Source organism: Hydra vulgaris, chromosome 06, assembly GCF_038396675.1.
Source record: "Hydra vulgaris chromosome 06, alternate assembly HydraT2T_AEP".
Taxonomy (NCBI): domain Eukaryota; kingdom Metazoa; phylum Cnidaria; class Hydrozoa; order Anthoathecata; family Hydridae; genus Hydra; species Hydra vulgaris.
The window spans coordinates 26865773-26878268 of record NC_088925.1 but is presented as its reverse complement, the minus strand read 5'-3'; the positions used below and the strand labels follow the sequence as shown (position 1 = coordinate 26878268).

The 12496-nt window shown below is 23.8% G+C and overlaps 1 protein-coding gene across 1 annotated transcript; it reads left to right on the top strand.

Moving 5' to 3' along the window:
- Window positions 1–1058: 1058 nt before the first annotated feature.
- On the top strand, window positions 1059–11375 carry LOC136081752 (signal peptidase complex subunit 1-like). The gene is made up of 4 exons (XM_065799730.1): window positions 1059–1184; window positions 7114–7173; window positions 10074–10160; window positions 11194–11375. The coding sequence occupies exons 1-4, from the start codon at window positions 1101–1103 to the stop codon at window positions 11311–11313; spliced, it is 351 nt and encodes a 116-aa protein (XP_065655802.1). The 5' UTR covers window positions 1059–1100; the 3' UTR covers window positions 11314–11375.
- Window positions 11376–12496: the final 1121 nt, after the last annotated feature.

The window sequence follows — 12496 nt, the reverse complement described above, 5'->3', positions numbered from 1 at the left end:
ACATATATATATATATATATATATATATATATATACATATATATATATATATATATATATATATATATATATATATATATATATATATGTATTATATATGATGTATATATATATATATATGTATATATATACATATATATATATATATATATGTATATATATATATATATATATATATATATATATATATATATATATATATATTTATTTATATATATATTTATATAATATATAATACAGTGTAAGTAGTTATATATTCAGACTTATTTTTGCTGACCTAAATTCAACAATTCAATTTATGGATATACAGCTCTTTTATTCTGCTGCTTTCTTAATGTGTTTATGTACCAAAAAATACACCTTGCTTATTAATTTAATAAATATGCTGTACCTATCTTTCACTGATTACGATAGATAAATTAACATTTAGGCTATTGTAAAGTGATTTTTTGTTGATCTTTGAGCTTCTTTCTAGTCATATGACAAACTTTATGATTTTTACATTTTTCATTTTGGTATCAAATGATGATTTTAAAAAAAATACTGTTACTTTAGCCTTAGATCAAACAAATCCAAAATGTTTTTCTTAAAAGATTGAGTTAAGGACTTTCAATATTTTGTTATAAACTAAATTAGATCAAAATGTATCCATGTGATTTAAAAATATATATACACATTTTTTCTGTGGTTATTTTAGGTGCTCCAAGAACTGATAAATAGATAATAGATAAAAATAACTTAAACCTTTTTAAAAACAACATCGATAAATATTTTGGTTTCTGAACACTGTTTTTTGTAATTGGCTATCATATTCTTAATTCTACGTAAATAAGACTTACCACATTTCAAGAGTGTACAGCATCTTTGTTATTCTATTCTATAATATTTAAAAAAGAAAATAGTTTAAAAAAAGTTGTCAAATAATCAAATATTAAATAAATGGCTAAGATGCATTTGTTTATCATAATGCATATTTAAGTTATTTATTAAATATAATGTAGATTTATCTTATAATTTGTCATTATTTCTTATTCAATTTTGGAAAAATTATTCTGTAACAGTTATTATTTATTCAGATTATTTAATTAGAGTAAAAAGTAATGGACATAGTAAAAGATCTTTTATTTTCTTTGCCATTCATACAAAGAGTTTATGATTATGGTGCTAGTTTTGAAACACATATGGTAAGATATTATTGTTAGATTTTAAAATATTTATCTGTTGCTTTTTTTAAAAAATAATAAAAAAATGACCTAATATTTATGGCATTTTAATGAATTTTTAATGTTTTTTAAAAGTAATGAATTTTTAATGTTTTTTAAAAGTAATTTTTAACTCAAGTAATTTAAACTATAATTATTTGTTTTGATAACATAAATTACTTGTTTTATCATAATTAGAAAAATCTAGAATACATCAAGTATTCCATAAAAACCCCAAAAATAAATTTAATATAAAATTTGAATAAAGATTTGAAAACTTAAAAATAAGTAATATAATTGGTCAATTTTTTACTCAAGTTATTACTCATACTAAGTCATGCTTTTTTTGTTTAAAGCATTTATATATTTAAAAACTAATTTAACTTTTGATTGATTGTTATAGATATCCTTAGTTTTTTAGTTACATTTATATATATATTTTTTCTATTAAAAAAAAAGTTTGAACATTAATCTTCCTTGTAGTATTATCACAGTAAAAGTACTTCGTCTTCATTGGAAAACAAGTTAATGCCGCCCTTTGAACACTAGAATGTATTTTGTGCCCACAGGAGTTTATAATATGTATTATACATTTTAATTACATGTTTTAGACATCATAAATATGTCTTGTTCGATTTAAACACTTATTTAAATGAAAACTCATTTAAGTTAGTGTTTAAATGAGTTTTCATAACATGACAACTAAGTTAATATAAAAAAATAATATTAAAAAAAAATAATGTAGATTATCGTAACAATAACATAATACTGTAATAATATGCATCTATATTTTTAGGTTTTTTTAAATTTAAATTTACATGATAAAGTTTAGTTAGACAATTATTGGCTTCCTGAAATATATAATTAGGATCTACAATAGCAAAATTTAATTATATTAAATTTTTATTAATAAAAATATTTTTCAGCAACAATATATTTTATTAAGGTAGGTGATATATTACATTAAAATAGCTTAAATATATAGAACTTATGTAGCTACTAGATGCATATATATATATATATATATATATATATATATATATATATATATATATATATATATATATTAGGGTGTTCCAAAAACATGACTTTTTTGAATTTCAACTAACATTGCTTTTCATAAGGTGCCCCAACCTTAATATTATTAATAATTTTTTTTTTCATGATTAGATCACTTGAATCGATGTATACAAAAACGTTCTAAGTCATAAAAACTATTTTTTCGGGGAACGAGGAAAAACTTATTAAATCCAAAATTATTACTTTAATAAATTCAAAAAAAAAATCTGGGTGCTATTTGACATCTCTAAATATTAGATTTGTTAAAAAATATATCAAAATTTGTGATATATATATATGTGTTATACATAGTTAAAGTTGTTTGACTTAAAAATGGTTTTTATGACTTAGAACGTTTTTGTATACACCGATTCACTTATGACTTCCCTCAATGGGTCCAAAGGTCATTTTTTACCAGTTTTTTACCCATATTTCAGACTAACTGATGGTAAACAAGATACTTTACATATTAAAATATTTATATTTACATAATAAAATCATATTTATGATTAGTTTCTGAAGTAATTAGTTGTCAAACATAGTTCATGTTTATAAATTTATTTTGTAAACAAAGAATTCTTTACATAATCAGATTTTTTTTTTAATTGTTCTTACACTTTTATATTTGTTTGATACGAGGAAGGTACTTTGTCTTTTATCATAATTGTGCAATTTATTGATCAACTCCTATTAAAGAATATTTAAAAGTAATGAGTAATAAATTGAGATTTTTAACATAAACAGTAAGGATCAAACATAAAAAATAGATACCTGAACTAGTTTTATAGCCCTCTCACTACAGTTACTTACTAGTTCAAGATTATTTGAATTCTAAGTAATAGTCATTTAGATCCCATGTCTCAGATAAAGTCTTAAGCCAATGTACTTCAGTATTTACAGGGTTTAGGATATGAAAAATTTAACATTTCTGGTCATGGGTAAAATATAAGCAATTTGTTTCTATTTAGAACTCAAATATAACTAAAAATATATTAACCATTCGCCTAAAAAGTCAAATTTTGAGCCATTTTGAGATGTTTTTACACATTGTGTTGATCTAAGATTAGTAGCATATAAGTCCATTAGAGCCAATTATCTAAAAATGAAAACATTTTTAAATTGTTGTGTTTATAACAAAAATGGCAGCATTCTTAAATAACCCTTTTTTTAAAGTTTCAAAGGTCAAATGCATTATTGTAAATCAAAAAGATGTGGTTGGTTGCCCCCTCCTTGATCTGGTTGTTTTCATAGACAAGAGCATAAATAAAGCGACAGTAACTAATTAGAGACTGAATTTGATGTCATAAAATTCTCTTTAACAAATTTCTTTCTTTACTCAACATTTGCATAAATGAATTAAAATATGTTAAATTTTTGAGTTTTTAAAATGATTATTTCTTAAATTTCTAATTGTAGCTTTGCAACTACAAATGATTTTTTATTTAAAAAAATTAGCGAGTAATAAATAAAAAAAATTATGTTAATTTATTTACTTTATTTATTAAAAGTTTATTATTTTATTATTAAAATTACATTGCTGAATATATCATTTATTAACAAATAATCACTGTGATTTAACTTGCGTTAAAAAAAGTTTAACATATGTTTTGTGCAATTTTTTGATGCAGCTGTTTATTTAAAATTTAATTTTGAGTAAAAAAACAAAAAAAGGTTTAGGAAAGAAAACTGAAAAAACAATTGCAATAAAAACTTAAATATTAAACGATATTTAGTAATATTTTTAAATAAATTTGAAAGTTAAGTTAAACCTAAGCATTAACTTTAATTTTAATAAACTTAAATATATTTTTTAAATTAAAATTGAATTATATGCTCTTCAAATCTAAATAAAATTATATATTTTTTTTATCAAAATAAGATTATATTTTTTTATTAAATTAGTTTTAAATCATATTTTCTAAAATCAGTATTGAGTGTTTGCCTTTTTCAAGCGAAAAAATCAATCATTACATTAAAATAAAAACAAAATAATAATAAATTTTTAATTTTATTTGAGTTTTTTTCATTACTAAATAAAGCTTATATCTAACATAATTGTCATTCAAACTTTTGTAACAAATATTTTTATATAAATGTCATTCTAAAGTCAATGTAATTGTTTTAAAATTAATTACTTCTTTTATCTTACCGCTTATAGAATAATTTAAAAGTTAAAAAACTATAAAAAGTCGCTTAATCAAAATCGCTTACTGCTTATGTAAAATTGCTTAAGGCGTATGTAAATTGCTCTACGCGTAATGATTTAAAACAAGGACTGAATTATTAATTAGTTGATAATTGAAAACAATTAATATATGATAAATCATTTGATCTTTTTTTAATAAGATAGGAGTAAAACCCTCTAGTATTTTTGAGCTCAGGCTCATGTTATGTAGCGATAATGTCACTAACTGGATACCAAAGGATATCTGGTATTATTGGATATTTTAAATAATTGCCAGCTTTTTGTAAACAGCTGACACAAATAGAGTCACCTTTAAGATCTGTTATCTTTCCAGGAAAAAAATTGTCAAAATAATGCGCTAATACCCAATCAGCAGTATTGATGTCAATATTCAGTGAATTTTTTGTATTGATGCAAGTATCTTCCAGCATGTGAAAAATATTAAATTTATTGCTCATTGATGTTACATAAGTTTTTAAACATCATGATTGAGGTGAGAAATAATAATATGAGTGAGTTCCTTTGATAGCAGTAACATTCTCATTTTGCTTAGCAAGTACTTCATGTGTATTAGTAGATGTTTCTGTTTCAGAAATATAGAGATATCTATAACATTTGCTTATCTATAACAACAACATTTGCTTTCTAGGGATAGGTTTCCATCTAAAGGTCTCACATATGCAACAAATGAATGAAGAGTTGCCTGAATTTTGGAAAAACACGATTACTAAACTTCATCCTGTATGATAAATGAAAAAATTTCAGCAAAATCCATTTGTATAATACGTTCATTTGCTTTCAGGTTTCCTTTTAACTGCTTTATAAGGTATGTTTGAAGTTTGGTTACATAATGATGTTTTGTGAGTTCATATAAGTTGTTTGTTAACTCTTCTAGAAACTCATCAGGACTTTTAACTATTGTTTCTAAAGGGCATCTATCAGTATTCAGCTATTGCTTGTAAATTATTTCATTTGCTGAATTTCCTACCAGGTCATTTAATCTTTTTTCAAGTCTTTCTTTTCTGAGACCCTTCTCACACTCATGAAACATACATGCTTTATTTTCTAATGAACATACAACTAAGGCCATCAGATATTTTGACTTTAATTCATTTGTTAATGATTTTACCATAAGATTTGGATTTTGATGGTGGATACAAACACAAAATGCGTGTGCCAGATTTTCCAGCAAGTGCACAATGCTTTGACCTTAAAAAAGAATGATGTCAACCCCACCTTAACTATATCATTAGACTTTGATTTTTCTATCCGTTTCCGATAAAGTTCTGAAAGACTGGATAATATGAATTGCTTCTGAATGTGCTGTCTACCTTCAACTGTCTTTATGCTAATATAATCCTTTGCTCCTGGCAATAACCTGCTATTACTATCATCCTCATAAAAGTTTATAATTTGCTTTGCAATGTTGGAAGTCAATTTTTTTGGGTTTTTTATGACAGTTGACCTCTCACCAAGGATAACTTCAACATCCCGCTAAGCTCTAGCTTTCTTTGCCATATATTGAGTTGTTTTAAATTTTATTGTTTCCTGAATGGTCCAATGGACAGGAACTAAAGTGAGCAATTTTATTTTTTGTGAAATGTTAATATTCCATGAAATTTCAGAATGACTGCAGTGTGTATTTTTATGACTAACTTTAGTTCAATGCCAATAGAACAAAAGTTCATGAATTTCTTTAATTTAAAAAATTGAATTGAACTAAATTATTATTGAAGCTACTCCTCCTATATAACTTTATAAATAAATTAGATTCAACACATAATAATAAATAAACAAATAATATGATTAAAAAAACTGCAACAACAAATTTTAAAATACCAAACAGTTTTTTATTTTGAGTTACAAACACTTATATATACACATTTGCAAAAAAAGTTTTATAAAATCATTGTTTTTTAAAATAAGTAATAAGACTATTGTTCTATATTTAGAAATTGAAGCTCATTTACATTTACTAAAAAATAATTATTTAAGCAAAATAGAAATCGTTATTTTAATGGTTTAATTAATCTTATTCTGCTTCACTTTGCCACTGATGCCTGAATCCACTGCTCTAATTGTGTACTGAATTATTAGTAATTTAATCACCTATAATAAAATAGAATTTAAATGAATAATGCTTTCAATTTTAGGATTAACTAAAATATGTTTAAAGTATCACATTTGAGCAATAACACAAGGCACTAAATAGTTACTGCCCTTTTATTTGTGCCCCTATTCAATGTAAAGACCAGATCAAGGAGGGAGCAACCAACTATATCTTTCTTTTTATTAAGAAATAACTTATAATTAGTTGCACCCCTCTCATGGCCCAAGTAGGCAGGTTAGAGGGCCGCTTATACAGAACTATCCAGAAAACAGTTCTAGAAAAAATTAAACTCTTGTTGAAAGATCATAAGGCTTTTAAGTAGTCTATTTTTGCAATTCGTAAATTGAGGGTGGGCCACTGTGTTGTGTTTATGAGGCTATAATTTCTAAACCGTTGCATTAGAAGTCTGAAATTTCAAACTTAATTTATCTACATATTGCAGATAATGATAAATAAAATCAGCAAATTCAGGGATGGTGCCCCACAAAGTTTTTTATAAATTTGTTGAAATATAATGATTTGACCCAATACCCATATTATTTACTTTTATCTCCTAGGATTATGAGGGACAAAAGAAGGCAGAACGAGTTTATCAAGTTATTCTTACAATTTTTGGCGTATGTAACATCTATTTTTTATTTTGGTTTAATTAATTTTTAATATTTTAATTTTTTTGTTTGTTTGTTTTTTAATTGTATTGTTTTATTTAGAATTTAATATAAACATTCTTTTTTATTGTTTTTATCTATTTACTATTTATAACTTTGATTAAATTTTTAATCAAAGTTATAAATAGTTAGTTTAATTAAATTTTTATATGAATTTGTTTTTATTTTAATAAAGTAATAACGCTTATTCGTCTAGTTTTTTTCCTCGAACATCAGTTCTTTGGAATTTGCTTCCTTCATCTTGCTTTCCTGATTCATATAATTTGCAATCTTTTAAGTCGTCCGTCAATCGTTATCTTGCTCTACAATCTTCATCTTTTCTCTTTCAGTAACTTTCAACTTTAATTAGTGGCTGCTTGCAGCCTTGTTGGAAGCAAAGATAGTTAAAAAAAAAAAAAAAAAAAATTAAAAACAAATTCATATAAAAAACACAACATTAAAACAAACAATTTAATTACATAAAGTTTTTTCTTTTTAATTTTGTGTTAATTAAATTAACTTGTTCAGAAAATAAAATGTACATTTTTATTTTGATTATTATTTAGAATATAAAGAAAGCGGTTGTTTGTACTGAAATTTCTGAATATTAGGAAGCATACTATATACAGAAACTAAAAAAATGTCTTTTCACTTCTTAAATTGTCTTTAAATGTCTTACTCCTTATAATACTAATTTTGTAAAATGACCCATCAAAATCAACTTTTTATATATGCAAACAATTTTTTAGGTAGCCATTACGGGTAAAACATAATATTAAAAAATTCAATGTCAACATTGTGCTAAATTAAATCTAGAGTTATGCATAACAAAGAAGATTTTCTGAAATTCTGTTTTAAAATATAGAGCTTTAAAGAACAAAACATGTTTTCGCTACTGAAATTTTTATTTTAAATGACCATATCTCATGAACCACAAAATGTTTTATGCTAAAATTTTTAATCATTACTTTTCTCATTGATATACACCAAAATATGATCAAAGTTTGAGGTGGTCCATGTTAAAATCTTAGAATTTTGGTCTAAATAAACTGTTTATATTAGATAACAGGAGTCTTTTTTTGAAAATTTTATCTTTTACCATCAGCATAAATTGAGATTTACTGTTTCTTCCTGAGACACATTCAAAAGTATTCATCTGATTGATAAAATTCTTAAATTCATGAATTGATTTTTTACATTTTCATTAATAGATATTTCTACTTTTTCTAGACAGTTCTGCTATTATGTCATGCATTTGTTTCTTGCAGTTTTTATTACTCTTAGGGAAACAGAAAAATGGTTTTGTGTAAAATAAATGTTCCAACAGGAACCAAAGTCAGTAATTTAATTTTTCTGATTTTGAAGAAATATCAAACTTTGCTTCAATTAATTTCCATGAATGAGTCCAAGTCTTTAACTTTCAGAACACAACTCTTTTGTTTGTGATTCAGTTATTAAATCCTGAGAAATTCCCAAGTAAGGTTAAGTTTGTATATTGACCTATCAAAAGTCAATCTTTTATATTTCTAAGCAATTATTTAGTGTTTTTAGGTAGCCATTATAGATAAAATATGACATAAAAAATGTCAACATTTTTCTAATGTCTAACATTGTATATAATAACTAAAAAGTTTTCTGAAATTTCTTTTTTCATTAAAAGAAACTCACCAAGTTTCATTAAAATCTGAGGTGGTCCATGTTGAACCTAGGTCCACTTGGCATGGAATGACCCTATGTTTTAATTTATATATTTAGTAACTTTTTATTTAACTTATAAAATATAATAATTTGATGTTGCACTATACATATGAGAATATACAAATTGCACAGATGCCTGACTTGGATATTCATAGATATTATCCTTGTTTTAGACTCCTTGTTTCTGTACTTGCACAAGTTGGACATTTCTGATAAAACTGATTTTCCAATCACAATCTTAAAAATCTTCTTTTATTTTCTTATTTTTATTTTTCTTAGGCAAAACCTAACTCTACCTTTCTATCATGTATTGTAAGTTTTTTAACTGTATTTATTAAAAGAAAGTTTTCTACCCTCAAGACAAACTATTTTAAAAACACCTTATATACCATTTCATCTATTATGGATTCATTACTTACAAACTGTACTAACCATAGATCTTGTTCTAACATTTTTCCTACACACTCAACACATATTTCCTTACACTCTCTAGATAGCCACTTTTCAGTAATTTTTACTTGCTCATTACTGACTTCGCAGTGCTATACTTTTGGCTCATTCATGTTTATCTTTTTAAAACTGAAATCTTAGTGTTAATTCTTCTTTTGTCTCTACAATTAAGTCATCTGCATTGGAAAGCCCCTATGGTAAACCAACACATTTTCATACATAACTCTTACCAGTTATTTTTTCACATGTAAATACTTAAGCCTAATACCTATACCTGAAGCCCTTTATATTACTACCCTGTGGGCATGCGTCTTCCTGAGGACCAGGGTCTTATGGACATCTAGATGTTCTCCGGATGACGCGTGTCCACTGGGTACCTCTACATTACCTCTCTTTGTACACTGTTGAATGTAATTCTTTAATGCATTTTTGAAATTTAAGGTCTAGTACACCGTTAAGTAAACTTTACTAAATGCAAGTTTAAATTTAAATGGTTCTTTTTATATATTAAGGTACACGATACTTTGAACCATTTAAAAAAATATTTTTATTGGTAAATCAAACAAATTGACTTTAACAACACAAAAAAAAGCAGTTGCTAAATTTTAAGCTTGAAAATAATAAACTGCACACAACCATAAGTTAAAATAATTCACTCTTTTGTAGATAGATAGAAAGACATGTTAAAAAAAAATTTCAACTTTGTTTTTTGTTTTTTGCAGGTGGTTGGATTCTTATGGGGTTTTTATATTCAACAGCTATCTGCCACTGTTTATATAGTTTTGACTGGGTTTGCTCTCTCCTGCTTGGTAAATTGATAGTTTTTTTTTTTTGTTAACATAACTATGTTTGTTTTTACTTTTTGAGCAATTGATATTTATTTGTTTTGTGCATGCAATTATAATGCATGCACATATCATGTTTTATGCATGCACCATAATTGCATTGATAATAAAAATCATGATTTAAATTATGCCAAATTGTTATTTAAATCATGATTAAAATATTAATTTGACATGAATTATTATTTAAATCATAATTTAAATAATAATTTATGCCAAGTTATCACAAAAAAATTAATCCAGGTCAAATTATTTGAATAAAATATAAATATTCCTAGAATATCTTTATCATAAATTAAAATGAATTTGTATGAGTCTTAAAAATTTTATATATATCTTTTTTTATCTAATAGTGACAATGATAAAACAATATAAAATTGAAACAGATAATTTTGATAATAAAAGTAAAAAAAAAATAGTTATTATATAAAAGATGATATAAAAAAACATAGCAATTTACATAAACTCTTTATTTATGTAAACTTACTCTTATATCTATCTATCTATCTATTTATATATATATATATATATATATATATATATATATATATATATATATATATATATATATATATATATATATATATATATATATATATATATATATATATATATATATATATATATATATATATATATACATATATATAATTATTTTATATCTATATATTATTTAATTATTTTATTTATTGTTTAATTTGTTAAATAATAAAAACAAATTGTAAAATTGTTTTTGTTCATTTTGTCATATAAAATTAAGTTTTGTTTTCAAATCAACTATAAAAAATTAAAACTAAATTTTCAAATTTAAAGTTGATTGATTTCAGTGTTAACATGTTTTAACTCTAAAGATCAATATCAGTATTGAAAATTAACATATAATTTTATAAATATATGTTTATTATTATAAATATTTAGTGTAATTTTATAAATTATATATTTATGATTAAGTATATTTAAAAGTTTTTTAGTTTAAAAACTTGATGTTTAATTAATTTAGATTGTTTTACCACCATGGCCGTTTTTTCGAAAAAATCCTCTGCAATGGCAATCTGTAGTTAATGGTTCAAAACAAACAAAGACTCAAAAGAAAAACGACAACAAGAAAGTGAAAAAATAATATTTTTTATATTTATTATTTCTGTCATTATTTTATGAAATACATTTAAAAATTCAAATAAATTGTTTTTATTTTTTTAAACTCCAAACATCTTTAAAGCATGGTTCTAATATGTTGCCCTAAATTTAAATGGTTTTAAAGTTATTAAAATCGTTTATAAAAGCTTTGGGGCAGATAAGCTTTCTTAGCCCTGGTAAAGATAATTAACCTAGAAAAAGGAAAAGTCTGAAAACCCCAATTTAATTGTGGGTAAAGGTAGGAGGAAAAAGCAAACTGATGGTATCTTTTTAGTGGCATTATCGCAATAAAAAATCCTGATCTTTAAAATTGGTCAATGCTGGGAAGGGTACCCGGTTGTACAAAGTTGTTTCCACTTTGTTATGTCATTTATAAATAAGAAAATGACATTATGGAAACCAATTTAAACTTCACAAGTGCGAAACCATGAGTGATAAATTAAAAAAAAAAAAGCAGAAAGACAAAAAGTCATAAAAGTTTATTTAACTTATTTAAATAAATTAGTTTTAAAAATAAATGAAATATAAAAAGATTAATTTATTATTATAAGTAATCAACATTAAACTTAAAATCATCATAAATATCATTGCTTAATAGTTAGCATATGAATAGTTGAATAAAGCACTGTGTTTTAGTGAAGTGAACTCATATGAAAATTTTAGTGAAGTGAACTCATATGAAAATTTTAGTGAAGTGAACTCATATGAAAATTTTAGTGAAGTCAACTCATATGAAAATTTTAGTGAAGTGAACTCATATGAAAATTTTAGTGAAGTGAACTCATATGAAAATTTTAATGAAGTGAACTCATATGAAAATTTTAGTGAAGTGAACTCATGAAAATTTTAGTGAAGTGAACTCATATGAAAATAGCTTTGTTATTATGTTAACTCATTTTATTAAATATTTATAAGTATATTCATTTACTTAATAATGTAATAATGGTAATTACTTGATAAATTTTAAAGAAATTTAAAGACTAATTTCCTTATTATCTATGTATTTTTGAAACAGTATACATATATGTTTCAAAAATGAATTAAATGTGTCTTTTTAAATGACATTTTGTTGGCATATGAAACAAATTTCTGTTGCTTTTTTTTAAAAAGATATTATAGCTTATAGTTAAGAAATTGTAATTTTGTAAATTTATATAACTTGAAGT

What these genes read in the sequence shown, in the direction of transcription:
- LOC136081752 (XM_065799730.1), top strand. Translation starts at nt 1,101, where the DNA reads ATGGACATAGTAAAAGATCTTTTATTTTCTTTGCCATTCATACAAAGA. An exon ending in CTAGTTTTGAAACACATATG is followed by an intron (nt 1,185 to 7,113) that starts GTAAGATATTAT and finishes TTTATCTCCTAG; the next exon opens with GATTATGAGGGACAAAAGAA. An exon ending in TTATTCTTACAATTTTTGGC is followed by an intron (nt 7,174 to 10,073) that starts GTATGTAACATC and finishes TGTTTTTTGCAG; the next exon opens with GTGGTTGGATTCTTATGGGG.